The sequence below is a fragment of the Poromitra crassiceps genome, assembly GCF_964638095.1.
Source record: "Poromitra crassiceps genome assembly, chromosome: 13".
Lineage (NCBI taxonomy): Eukaryota > Metazoa > Chordata > Actinopteri > Beryciformes > Melamphaidae > Poromitra > Poromitra crassiceps.
Window position 1 is genome coordinate 13,760,991 of NC_139644.1, and position 14,313 is coordinate 13,775,303.

Here is a 14,313-nt window from a genome sequence, read left to right on the forward strand (position 1 = left end):
GCAGCCCCTGCTCTCTGCTTCGGCGTGTGTGTGTGTGTGTGACATTGTGACACCTCAAGAAGCAAAGTGAGCGAGCTGATTTGCCTGGAAGGAGAGGACAGGTTAGGACAAGGACCTCTGCAGCACGGGACAGCTCGCTGGTTGGCTGAGATGCGCTCCGGGTGCTGGTTTTACGCGGAGAGGAGCCCGACGCACGGCTATGTTTCCTGACAGGTTACTCAACACTGTGTCCAGTCTCATGTCATGTCAGCTCCCGGGACTTACGCTGCAATGAGCGGATCACCCTGAGGCCAAATTTACCCCGATCAACCGCGGAAAACATTGAACCGTCCTCGCTGTGCATTTTTGGAGCCATCACGCGAATTTCTTTACGCGACAGATCCCGACTTTAAGTGCCTTTTTACAAGCAGGCCTGATCTGCAGCGGGTGCCTCTGACACTGCACACTGAAGCCTGCTGGGAAGTTGACACTAGTGCCATACTGAAAGTTTACAGGGGATTCAGCCAACGCATGATGTACACAATTACAAAGGGTCCCAGCAAACTGGTCACCCAGCGACGAACAGGTGTAACAGGTGTGTATTGTAATAACTAACTTGCAACAGTGTCACACACCTTTATAGGCTACACCCCTTTGCATTCAACATGATGACATGACATGCAACTGCTAGACCATCAATATATCATGTTTTTTAAAGCACGCATTGTCTTCTTTTCCAGGCCCCACACAGCAGATTGACAACAAAATAAACGACTTCAAGCACAAACAAACTTCCTGGAGTCTGCCTGAGTAAGTATTCAAGTTTTGATGCAACTCTGTCATGAAAGATATCTAATATTCCTAGTGTTCTTCTGTTCTACGGATAAATAATGTGTCTGTGGTGAGTTTAAGTGACCTTTTTGTACTGTTCATGGCATCATTTATCTCTTGTATCTTCACTAATCGTCCTATTCCTCTTAGGCCTCATAGTTTAGCTGTGGTGTTTGTCTTGCATCCTCTTAAAGGTCAAACTGGTATTTCAGCCTCATTCAGTTGCCGTCTGCAGAAGCGGTGTGTCAGTGTGTGATAGGTGTCATGGCAGCAGTGGACGTCATCAGCTGGGGACAGGAGGAGTTCATCAGTGAAAGCCTGTTAGATTTATAGACCGAGCTTCACGCTCTGCTGCTCGGCTGTTTTCATGCCATTGAACTATGACTTTTGCGCGACCTTGTGGAGAGGCGAGGCGGCACAAGGTCGTTCCTTCAGCTGTTGCAATCTCCCACTCCATCCAGCTAACCTTGTTTGACTAGGCCTCAAACCCCAAGGCCTGCACACAAAGACGCCTCCTGGTGTGACAGAATCATGGCTGCCAACTCAAATAACCCACTCAAAATAACCACCTCTTTTATAAATGCATATTTAACAGATAATCACATCTTCTTCTGCAGTTTGCAGCATATTTACATGTGACCGTATTTGTTTCTTCTTCTTCTTCTTCAGTCTCCCTGCACCCAAGATCGTTTTCAACCGGCTGAACGGGAAGAAGTACCACCAGCCGGCGGCGGCTGTGCCGGTGGACAGCCAGCGGGAGGAGAGCTTCACCCCCGCGCACGAGGACAACGTCAACTTCATCTATGAGGGTAAGGAAATGAATGGACGGCCTGACTGGAAATACGAGTGGCACCATGGCTGCAACCTGAGAGCACGTCGCCCAGACGCACGTTTAAAGTTCACTCTATCATCCACCTCTTTCACCACATCACTGACTCGCTGTTGTGTGAATGAGGTTGCTCTCTTTTTCTTTTTTCTTTTACTCCTTTTTTCTTCCCCAGTTTTCTCCCTAATTGTACTTGTCCACTTCCCCTGCTGTCCCGGCCGTTGCTCCTCCCCCTCTGCTGATCTGGGGAGAGTTGTAGACTAGCACATGCTCCCTCCGATACATGTGCAGTGACCAGTCGCTTCTTTTCACCTGACAGCAAGGAGTTTCACCAGCAGGACATAGAGCATGGGAGGATCACGATATTATACCATGAATGATTCCCCCCAGTTCCCCTCCCCCCCGAGCAAGTGCCTCAACCGACAGGAGGCTCTAGTGCAGCTTCGGACGCCCGACCAAGCTGGGGAGGTACCACGGGGGCTCGAACCAGCGACCCTCGTGTTGGTAGGCAGGGAATCTACCGCTGCCCAAACTATTTATATATATATATATATATACGTATATACTGTATATATATATATATATATAATTTTTTTTGGGTGTGAGTGACATTGTTTGGCCATGTTGCTCTGCGTTTAGAGGGAACAATAGCACCCCCACCTCCCTCCCAGCAGCGGTGCGCTCCCCTCCCCTCCCCGGCCTCGCCTACAGCTGCTCTGACACTGATAGCCCTGATAGGCACCTAGCAGAGAGCCGCCTCAAGTGGCTCCGCTCTCACACCCGCCTCCTGTGCTCCTATAACATAGTAGTTTCTATTCACCTTATTCACCACGCCTACTTTTTCTCTCTTCCGCGTTCAACGCAAACGTATTTGTTCTTCTGGTTCAGCGCTAGTTGCCTACTGTGGCTAATATTAGCCGCTAGTTAGTTATGTTATATGGCAGTAAAATGCCACTGAATTACCAAATTGATATAACTTTTAACCATTTCGAGTAACACTGTTTCCATACGGATCACCAGCGTTAGTTTGTTGTTTATAACGTGGCTATATTCATAACGTTTCTATCTCGGATGCGTTATTTCGAATCCCACGTAGGTTACGCCTGGCGCAACCTATGTGGGTTTCAGGACGAAACAGTCTCGACTCCACTAATGTCATCTTTAGAGCACAATATTCCTGGAATGCAAGTTTAACTAAACAGTTACATGTCCTCTGCATTCTACATAAAATTAAGATATTACGGGTTGTTTTATTTTGTATGTTACATACTTATTGGCCAAGATATGTTAGTTTAAGGGGGAGTAATTCTGCCAGTTTAGGAGGGGAGTGTGGGCGGCCATCTTGCCTGCGGGGTTTTTGGCAAGTCAAAACGGAAATACTATTACGAAATGACGTAATGCGGAAGCGTCCATGTGTGGGCAAAGAATACGGTGAATAGGAACCTATAGAAACCTGGTGACCCCCACGCTGGTGTTTCTATAGGAACCTATAGAAACCTGGTGACCCCCACGCTGGTGTTTCTATAGGAACCTATAGAAACCTGGTGACCCCCACGCTGGTGTTTCTATAGGAACCTATAGAAACCTGGTGACCCCCACGCTGGTGTTTCTATAGGAACCTATAGAAACCTGGTGACCCCCACGCTGGTGTTTCTATAGGAACCTATAGAAACCTGGTGACCCCCACGCTGGTCCACGTGCTGAGGGAGCGACAGCAGAGTTCTGGCCTTGACTAAAGGGCTCTCAGAGGAAAGACAACAAAGCGTCTGAGTGGGGAAAGCTTTGGTTGTGTCTGGGTGAAACTCTAACGTTACACACTGACCCACTTTGCAGTCTGCAGGCCTTTTTGAACATTCACAGACCGGCCTCAGACTCCAGGAGACGTCTCTGCGTCCATGTGTCCATGTTGTCTGTGCGTCCTGTGAGCTGTGGGTGTTGAAGCTCTGCCACAGCCGCTCATAAACAGCTTCAGTAACCTTGTGACTGAGTGGACAAGGACAAACACTAGGCCCGACCCCTGCCATGCAGAGCCTATTCATTCTCTCTCTCTCTCTCTCTCTCTTTCTGTGTGTCTCTCTGTCCAAGAAACCTTTCCTGCAAAAATGGTGTAGATGACTCTTTTCATGACTCAAACGTTTGTCCCTCTGACTTTTATGAAAGTCATGACCTAGTGGCAGCTGCCTAAGATAAGATCAAATGTTGGCCCCATGTGAGTTAACACACGTGCACACACAGACACACACACACACACACACACACACACACACACACACACACACACACACACACACACACACACACACACACACACACACACACACACACACGTGACGGGCGAAAAGTCCACAGGGTGCAATATTTGACATACAACCTTTTTTGTCTTTGTTGCAGTTTGCCCTTGTGGACTTTACCTATTCAACACTGCGGGCGTGAGAGTAAGGTCCCTTTTTAGTATCGACTTAAAAGGACACTCCCTATTTTAGGAGCCCTACCTTTTAGTCTTCTGTTCACATTAGTGGCCTGTTTAATTTAGCATGTCAGCCATGCAGCACCATGTTTACAAGTAACAGTGAGCAGACGCTTAGTGTGACTTGTTTTGTGTTCAGTCAGGCTGTGCCAGGTGGGGGGGGGGGGGGGGGGGGTCTGATAGAACTGGACCTGTCAGCATTGTGAATGGTGCTGGTTGTGTGTGCGGTTGCTGACAGAGTGTGTGTGTGTTTGGTGCTGGTTGTGTGTGTGTGTGTGTGTGTGTGTGTGTTTGGTGCTGGTTGTGTGTGTGTGGTTGCTGACAGTGTGTGTGTGTGTGTGTGTGTGTGTGTGTGTGTGTGTGTGTGTGTTTGGTGCTGGTTGTGTGTGTGGTTCCTGACAGACTGTGTGTGTTTGTTTTGTCAGCGTGGCAGGAGGTGTTGCAACAGGTGGAGGAGGGGCCCAGCCAGGGGCCGGTCCACTACAGAGAGAGCGGCCCCAGCCCACACATGGACAGTGAGTACAGCTGCTCTCACACCCCTCTCCTATACTCATGCAACAGAGAACAATGTGTAAAGCTGTTATAATGCAGTAGGTGGCGGTAATGCACTAACTGTTTGCCAACCGCCATAAAACTCAAAAGAAGGAAGAAGAGAAGAATGCCCCTATTACCCATAGATTCACTCTCTTTTCCCAAATGACATTTGGTGTCAGGTGAGCACACTTCTCCAACCCACAAGACATGATGAATCCATACTGAAGTGAAATACAAAGTGTCTCCTAAACCAGCGCTTCTCAACGGGCGGTCCGGGGACCACCGGGGGTCCTTGAGGGGGTTCCAAGGGGCCCCCAGCAAACCGATTGATTGTTAAACTTGTGAAACACAATTAGAGAATGTATTGTAGTATTGTAGATTACTATTTTGATCATAGTTTCACACACTGTTACCTCTTACCTACAATACAGCTTTTCCGTAGGGAAATTCTGGACAAAATCATATCTAAAAAATAAAATAAAACTAGAGACCATCTTCATGTCTGCATCTTGCGGTTTTGACACTGTTGCGTGTCAAAGTCTGTCCACACGTCACATACATCCAGACACAGAAACATCTGGCAAAGTACCTAAAGCGGCTTCTGTGGTAGTTTGCGCTGCAATAGGTGTCTCCAGAAGTTTGCGTTTATCACACACAAACACACACACACACATGACACACTCACCGCTATCTTGGCTGTTGTTGAGTATTTCCACCAGTTACCTCTCACCAACAACGTGCAAAGTTTGCCAATTTCAGTCATTTGTAGGCTGTGCAATTATTAAATTAAGTAATGCTGGATTACCACACTCATAAGCCTTTAAATCCAGCATTACTTAATTTAATAGAATTATTCTTCTTATCTTACTTTTATCTCGTCAACCTAATATCATCGGGCGTACTGTAGCCTGATTATATACAGGTAGAAGCACAGCTAGTTTTATGCAACATTGCATTCCTTAATGGTGAAAGATTTGCTATTGATATGGGTATGAATTTCTCCTTATTGTAAAGTACATCAAGGCACATTTGATCATGTGTGATAATGTTCTTGAGGTGTGGTGACCTCTTAACCCTCAATGTTCCTCTGGGATACGTCTGACATGCTAACAGCCCATATAGGCCTACCTGCTGTAACCTGATGGACAATACGGGAGGTTACCTCTGTGTGACAGCCAACCAGCCAGCCAAGCATCAGTCCAGCTGCTCACCTGATCCTGTCTGGACAGAAGCAAGGTCACTGTCTGCCTCTCCTTATGGCTTAGTCCTCATTATCCAAACGAGACAATATCAAATGTCATTATGTTAATACTTGTTAACACAAGGACAGCTTTCATTATTTAAGCAAGGGGAATTTGCATTTTGGTGCCAACACAAACATCCTCAGTACTGTTCAGTTTGGGATGACTCCAGGCAGTTAACCCACTGTTCCAGATTGTGTCTGTGTTTGGATGCAGCATCAAGCCAGGAAGATATGTCTGCCATGGTTGGAGAGTTTTGCTGTAAAACGGGATAGTCACCAACTTTTGAAAAGTGACACTGGTAGTTTTAAATGATCGATTGTAGTATAGTAGATGATTGAAGTCCTCGGTTGACAAAAACACAAGTCTTTTACAGACAAGGTCCTCTGGTGAACTCACACAACATGCTGCCAATTTTGTCCTATTGACTAATTTAGATTTCCTGTCCTCCCTCTTCTCAGACTTTGTGCCCATAGATCTGGATGAATGGTGGGCCCAGCGCTTCCTAGCGAACATAGACAAGCAGTCGTGAGGGGCTCCTCTGGGGCCGGGGGCCTGATGGAGGCGGGGCCGTGGGGGCCTGATGGAGGCAGCAGCAGCAGCAGCAGGTGTGACGTGGTTCTGCTGGACGCACAGCGCTGGGACGCTGGCACAGGAGCCACGGAGAATCACTTGACTTGAACTCTTTTAACCTTTTAGCCTTTTAACTACGGTACCTCCACCACGACACATCCTGTGACGGAGCAAGTCTTGAAGCTCAACGTACTAACATGTGAACAGAGACGTCATGCTACTTTGAAATGCAGTAAAGAATGTATTTTCAAGAAACTGTGTGTTGATTTCCCCCCCTTTCGGTTTGAATTTGCTTACAGTACAACTTTCCATAGAATGACTAGATCACAGCCATATATTTATAGACAATTTAGAAGATATAATGTGGTTAAATAAGGCTGGTAGTGCATACATACACAGTACAGCTGGGTGAAAATAGTAGCCAGCCGGGCATCACATGCCAATAGACCCTTTTCACCGGGGGCCATTTTGTGTCGAAAAGGCAGGGAAAACACAGGTGCAACCAAGACACTAATGAGGGTTTCCAACTTCCAATCATGGAAGCCCTGTGATGTTCATCACATCACTTTAACATTGTTCCCCATGGTCTGGAAAAGGAGGCAGAAACACAGGAGGCTAGCTTCGCTCATAACAGCTATTTCATAGAAGTTGAATTCACTTGCACACATTGTACTCACAATGGGATGAAACTAGGAAAGAATGTATAGTTTCTTCTTTATCAAAGTTTTCACAACATAACCTCTGTGCCCTGCGGCTCAGTAAACTGTCTGCACACTTCTCATTTGAATGTACGTTTGTTTAAAGTCACTTGGTGTCCCGTTTGAGTGGTGTTTGCCGTGTTTAAGCAACGTGATTGGCTTGAATGAATGAATGGGCTTGAAGCACCACCCAGCCAGTATTACTTACACACAATAACAGCACGGTTGTATCTATTATTTGCCTTTCCCCACTTAGTCATTATATCCACATTACTAATGATTATTTAACAAAAAATCTCGTGTAAATTTTTGTGTTTTGTGAAAGCCCCAATTAGTCCTCCCTACAATATTGTCACAATATCAATATCGAGGCATTTGGTCAGAAATATTGTCATATTTGATTTTGTCCATATCGCCCAGCCCTACCTGTGATATGTGGCTAAAGGAATAGAAAATAGAAAATATAGATATAAATTATATTGTGTATCAGCATTCAGCCTAAAAATACAGAGATATGATTTTTGGGCAATATCACCTTGAAAAAAAAACATAAAGGAAGAGCTCTTATCTTATCTTATCTTTTTTTTTTTTTTTTTTTTTTTACCATTCAACTTACCCTTAAGACTTTATGACACCGCCCCCCCCCCCCCCCCCCCCCACACACACACACCAGCTTTATGTTGATTGACAGCTGAAATGTAACATTTTAAAAACCAGACAGGTCAAACCTTTTACAGTGGGATTTTGGCCGAACTAAGGAAAGCCATGCTACCTTCAGGTACATTCAGTTCAATTCGGCTTGGGATGTGTAGTTTACGCGTGATTTCTATTCGCACATAGGTTACGCAACAACCACGCCCTGTGTCCGCCTACGCAGCAGTCAAGCGCCGGGATTGGCCAGGCGCCCATGCTCACGTGAGACTGACAAGGTGAAGGCCACAACAGACTTGTCCGCCTCGTATAAAGCTTAATAACAACTGATTCACTTGGACTTGTCTATTCATAGTATTCCCATGATGTCACATGCATTTCCCACCAATATGGCACTTTACACTACACACAGCTCATTGGCTGTGTGTGTAATTAGATTGTTAATCACCTGTTAATTGATTACAATCAGACCAAGATGTCTGTGTGGTGATGTCACAGAATACTATCAATAAACCACTGGTCTACTTGTTGCTGTGAGTTTTGTATTGTTGTGCTAACATTATGGTATCATCATCAACCTTTATTTAAACAGGCAAGTTAATTAAGAACAAATTCTTATTTTCAATAACGGCCTGGTGATAAACATGGACCTGGAACCATTCTGCCTGTTTGAATCTGGTTTTCTATTTTGACACTTATGAGCACTCAGTGCAGACTCAGAGTAGTTAACTGTTTCTTTAATGATTAATACATGTCAGTTCGTGAATATATTAGTTAATCATTAGATAGTTGCTGATTAGTCGGTGAATTCCTGAATAGAGTGGTTAATGATTAGTAAATGTGAAAATAATAATATTAATAATTGAAAACAAAATATTTAAAAAATATATATATACCCACACCACCACCACCATATCAATTGGGTTAGGGTATGGTCGTGGTTAAGAAAACCCTAATCTTAAGCACATCTATTTGACTTGCTGCATGTTCTGTGTGTTTGAGCTGGGCTGTAGTCCAGTGGTGAAAGACCATGCCTTCCAACCCAAAGGTTTGTGGTTTGAATCCCGGTACGGACACTAAAACCTTTTCAAGTCTTTCATTGGGAAAGCCATAACAAAACTGCCTAGAGATCCATTGTAAGTTACCTAGGCTGATGGTCTAGGGGTTAAGGCAGTCACCTTAACAACTGCATTGTATGCAGTTTGAAGTGCAGGTTCGATTCCTGCAGGGGATTTGAAGTTGTCTCCCCACCCCCTCATCCCCTCCTCTGCCATCTCCTGGCTTCCTTCCTTCACCCTGTTCTCCCCTCTGCCATCTCCTGGCCTCCTTCCTTCACCCTGCTCTTCCTCTGCCATCTCCTGGCCCCCCTCTCCCACCTCTCCGGGCCTCCCTCACCCTGCTCACATGCATAACCTATGTGCGAATAGAAATCACGCGTAGTTTACCATGTAAGCTTCAGTCCTCCCACAGTAAGCCTGGTACAAATCCCCAAAATTATAGTTTGTGTAGTTAAAGTCCCTGGAAACCAGAAATATTTTTTTATTATTTAGCATTTTGAGTTCATCACATCACAGGAACCTATGTTATTAAGCCACCAGCCAAATTTGAACGATGATGAACGTCGCAAAGTATATAAATTTAGGTTTGACAGTCATGGCAAAAGTCATGACAATCAATTAGATTTTAGAGTGTATTTTCTCCCACGGACTGTGTGGGCGTGTCCCGTCTGCAGCAGGTCTTTTCCTCTCTCTCTCTCTCCGTTAACGGAGAGCGAGAGAGAAGGAAAGAGAGATGGAGTGTGTGTGTGTGTTCGCGCGTTGCTCGGCGAACATACTCGCCGCTGCGCTGCGAGTGCACAGCACTACTGTGTGTGTGTGTCAGTGTGTGTGTGCGCGCGTGCGTGTGTGATTCGATTAAATCTTATGACGTAATAAGATCATGCATTTTAGCACCACGCGCACCGCTCTCTTCAGTGAGGAAATGGAAATCCAGACCTTGTAGAAAAGTGTCGATTTTTGGGGTTAGGGTTTAAAGTAATTCTCTCTTTTCTGAGGCACACAATTACTCACATAAGACCCTAAATTTAATAGTTAGGTTTTTGTGGATTTTGGCTTCCAGGGACTTTAAACTACACAAAAATGACCAAAAAGTAGTTTAACTACGTAGTTCAACTACATGTAGTTCACTCCTCCCCAACACTGTTAAACGGTAATGCAAACAAAACACTTGCAAGAGTTTCCATAAACAGTTTAATCACAATATTGTATGTAATTTCATTTTTAAGCCAACTTCATTGGTACAAAAATACCAACTATTGAAGCATGTGAATCCTTATTTGAGCACTGACAAACTGACATTTTCAGCTAATAGACTATCTACATACAGTATACATTACACTTAGAGGTGAAATTGTCTTTACATTGAGCCAGTTTAAATATATTATACAAGAAACATTCCTATATTTTAGGTGATGTACTAATTTCTCATAAACCGCAAAAGCGAACATAACGAGGGGAGGGTGTGTTTGTGGAAAAAAAACCAGCTAAACGTTTTTGGGTGGATTCATACAAAATAAGACAGAGGCGAAAACAGTAACAGCTCTATTCAACAGTTGGTATTCAGAACGTCTTGCATTTGCAACCAGGGTCAAGTCTCAAAGCCACATTACAAAAGCAACTCCACACATTTTGGGGGCCTACAGACAACTTTTTTTGCTTTAAATTATTCTGAAGTATTATGTAGATTGTGCTATAGAAAAGTGACATCGGCGATTATATTATCACTATTATAGTCACATTATTATTTCACTTATGCAAAGCTAGTATCTGCCACTGGGTACGAGAGAGAAGGCACCATTTCTGGCACAAAGGAAGTGCGTCTGCGTCATCTATTGCACAACCAAAAGAGGCGCTATCAGTAGCTAATGTCAGTACTGGATCTATCAGTAGCTAATGTCAGTACTGGATCCGTACCAGCTACCGATTATACACTGTGCACAGTGTGCGATGTGACATTGACAAGCAAAAGATTATCCGGTTGTCTTTGCAACGCAAACAATACCACTTGGAAACACTAGAGGGGACAACGAGGGGGAAATTGAAAAGTTGCCTGTAGCCTCTTTAATGTGCACCCACATTTTGTCTGAAAAATATATTTTTTCATCTCCTGTGCCTGCGTTTCTTTGAGTCTTTCTCCAGCTTTCCCTCTACTCATCTCTTTACATTGTTTGTGGCTGGACTGCACACAGGCTATGTAGAATCCAGATCACAATGTGAGCCCTTTTCTGAAAATCCGATGGTAATTTTAGATTTTTGTGTCCCGGGACCGGTCTTTTAATAAAAGTCGCACGGGAACAGCAAGTGTTAACCATGATTCTGCTTATGGCAGTCTTCTAAATATTATCACCAGATGTCTAACCTGCTCTTGAAACATCTCTGAACACAGCATGAATAAGAAAGGTTGGTGGTGGAAACGCTCTCTGGACGGCTTCCAGCAGTCCATCTTCTCTCCACTTGAGCTTCACAGGCGTGCTTTCCTTCAGAGAGTATGACGTACTCCATCTTCTGGACAGTTTTAATAAGAGGGGCAGAAGAAGTGATGTTCTGGCTGAAGTGTTGTATGGAAATGGAGGGGGCTCCTGCTTAGTAGCCCTGCAGGTAAATGCTTGAGTCTATGGGCCACAGTCATCAAAGCCCAGGCAGTCTGTACATGTCAGCATGAAGCTCTCAGTGCTTCTCCAGGGCTTTAGCCAGCAATTCGTTGAGGCGGGAAATCATGGGTCTGGGATCGTCGTTCAGGCCTGCTGCGATCATGGCATTGTCGTAGATCTGCAACACGCAGACAAAGTTAAAGGAAAAATCAATAAGCAGCCCACCTAAAGGGTAATGTCCATAGACATAAATAATATGGACGTATCTATCCCATTAAATTTCGTTTTCCTGGCAGAGTTCAAATGGTGGATGTCACCATCTTGATTTTTCGTCAGCAGAGTGGGAGGGAATGGGTTGAGTCCTTCCACACCTCACGTGAGATGGGAGTTTCCCAGAGCCGCAGCTCCGCCTGCTATTGGTCCGTGATCGGCAAGCTGCATGATCACTGGACAGGCGATCTGTCAATCACCCCCTTTTCCATCATCTATTTTACTCCAAACGGGCCAGTTATATAAAAAATGACCCCCCTAGAGTTGTTATGAAAAGATGAAATTAGCTATAGGCCTATAGACCAAAACCATCTTTCACCCCTAACTGGAAAGATCATGTTACAAATCAGTAATCAAATCAGTAATGTTACAATCATGTTACAAAGGCATTTTAACACGGGGGGAATGCCTACTGCCCCCGACGCCTAGTGGCCATTCGAGGAACTACAGCTACTCAATTCACTTCCGCATCCTCAGCAGGAAGGGGGTGGGCTGGCCCACTGGTAATGTCCCACGACTAGTTGATAGGGCCGAGCAGGTAGGGCTGGGCGATATGACCAAAATCTCATATCCCGATACAGGTCATTTCATATCCCGATATCGATATATATCAGGATATAGCATATTTTCTGTCAATTCTATTTATAGTTTATATAAAATGACCACATGGCCATTTATTTATGTAGCAGTTAAACCAGTTAAAATGTTGTCAAACCTCACAAAGGATACATGCATTCAGAATACAGATAAGCATGGCTATTCTTTACAACACAAATAATAATAATTAGTTGCAGGGCAGTAGAATGAAACACAAACTGAACCACACCACCAGTTCGATTTTCAAAGAGGACACTAGCATAGTATTGATGTGACGCCTACCTTTTGCTATCTTATCTTTTCTCTGCCTGCGATATCCACATCGCTACTCAATAACTCTTCCCTCTCATTCCGCGGACATCTGAAACAACCGTTCTATCGCTAAACGTTAGCCTAGCCGCCTGCTAGGCTAACGTAAACAAGAGCTGCTAGCCACCAGCTAGCAGCTAACGCTAAACTGTTTACAATGCCCTCGCTCTCCCCCCCGGATAATCACCATGCTACGGGACTATTCAATATGACGACGCTTAGTGGATCCGTGGAATCACGCTCATTTCCTTCGGATGATGAAGTTTTCTTCAAGCTGCTGCCTGATGCTACTTCAACACCAACTCCCTCAGTAGCCCGGGCCCTCATCGCGCAACAGCTAGCCACAACATCCGAGCGACTGGTCCGGCGTCAACCTAGGCTACCAGCCTCTGCTCCCAATGGCCTCAGGTCCCCGGACTGGCCCGGACTGGTCCGGCGTCAACCTAGGCTACCAGCCTCTGCTCCCAAGGCCTCAGGTCCCCGGGCACCGCAACGGCGTGAGCTGCTTCTGGCCGCAGCACTACGACACGCTCCTAACATGGCCAACGCCAGCCATCCTCCTCCCGAATCGGGTAAGATCGATCCAACTCTTACTATCCACTCTCTCTTAGATATGATTAATCTATTAGAAAATCGTGTTTCCCAACTAGAGAACGATAAACGCCAGTCACCTAATGATAGTCTTGTTACACTTAACCAGACCGGCTTCCCTGATAATTTACAATGTACCTCAGTAGCTGATGTGCATTGTGAATTAAGCGAGGATGCTAGCTGCGGTCCAGCTGGTGCCCCCGTTAATGCTAGCCCGCAGCACGACCAGAACAACCCGGCCAATGTCTCGTTGGTCCCACAGTCTGTGGATGATGGGTTTACAGTTGTATCACGCTGCCGTGGCGTTAAACGTGCACAGCCCGCCGCTGTGCAGCCCGTTTCCCAACAAACCACTTCGGTTGAGATTCGGAATAGATTCACGCCGCTTGCTAACTCTCCTGTTCAGCATGCTGCGTCGTCCGCTCCGCCCGACAATATTAAACCCTCTATTCTATTGATTGGAGACTCTATAACCCGCAATATCAAGCTTAACACACCAGCCGAGATAGTTTGTCTGCCCGGGGCCAGAGTACCCGACATTGAAGCTACTCTTAGGGTGCTAACAAACAGCCATAGACAGACAATTACCCAGGCTACCCATGACAACATCATACTACATGTTGGCACCAACAATGCTAGGTTTAAACAATCGGAGATCACAAAGCACAGCATAACTAGGACCTGTGCTTTTGCTAGCAAGATGAGTCGGCATCCATTAATTGTCTCTGGTCCCCTCCCTGTCACACTTAACTCTGACATTTTTAGCAGGCTGTTTTGGCTCAACAACTGGCTGGCCAAACACTGTGCTGATAAGGGCTACCTATTCTCAGATAACTGGCCCTCCTTTAGAGGCATGACTGGCATGCTTAAGATGGATGGCATCCACCCTACCCCATTGGGCGCCAGCACTTTATCAAAAAACCTGGATAGTTGCCTACGGCAAACCCAGACTGCTATCCTTGATTGACAGTTTCACCCACAACATGCAGGGCCACAGGCTGCTAGACAGCCTGTTAGTTCTACCTGTGCGGTTATGGAGTCTGCTAGTTTAATTAACTTAGTCTATCCAATACAGACTGTGCTCCGTCCGCGCCGCA

General features: G+C 45.4%; 2 protein-coding genes across 3 annotated transcripts in view; one reads left to right on the forward strand and one right to left on the reverse strand.

Annotated features, from left to right (window-relative positions):
* Positions 1–6,706, forward strand: LOC310787482 (MAPK regulated corepressor interacting protein 2-like). 2 transcript variants are annotated; one of them, XM_083648917.1, is made up of 6 exons: positions 1–574; positions 720–789; positions 1,480–1,619; positions 4,028–4,071; positions 4,529–4,618; positions 6,340–6,706. In XM_083648917.1, the coding sequence occupies exons 1-6, from the start codon at positions 511–513 to the stop codon at positions 6,352–6,354; spliced, it is 423 nt and encodes a 140-aa protein (XP_083505043.1). In that variant the 5' UTR covers positions 1–510; the 3' UTR covers positions 6,355–6,706. The 2 variants fall into 2 exon arrangements, with proteins under 2 accessions (XP_083505043.1, XP_083505042.1); XM_083648916.1 differs by lacking the exon at positions 4,028–4,071.
* Positions 6,707–11,525: 4,819 nt separating this feature from the next.
* The window catches only part of LOC310788360 (heat shock protein 75 kDa, mitochondrial-like), a gene marked incomplete at both ends in the record, with an annotated part of 40,587 nt that continues 37,799 nt past the window's right edge, over positions 11,526–14,313 (reverse strand). Inside the window, one exon of the mRNA XM_083649926.1 lies at positions 11,526–11,627. Within this exon, the coding sequence (XP_083506052.1) occupies positions 11,526–11,627 (102 nt within the window). The remainder of the gene's footprint in view (positions 11,628–14,313) is intronic.

What these genes read in the sequence shown, in the direction of transcription:
- LOC310787482 (XM_083648916.1), top strand. Translation starts at nt 511, where the DNA reads ATGATGTACACAATTACAAAGGGTCCCAGCAAACTGGTCACCCAGCGA. An exon ending in GCGACGAACAGGTGTAACAG is followed by an intron (nt 575 to 719) that starts GTGTGTATTGTA and finishes CTTCTTTTCCAG; the next exon opens with GCCCCACACAGCAGATTGAC. An exon ending in ACTTCCTGGAGTCTGCCTGA is followed by an intron (nt 790 to 1,479) that starts GTAAGTATTCAA and finishes CTTCTTCTTCAG; the next exon opens with TCTCCCTGCACCCAAGATCG.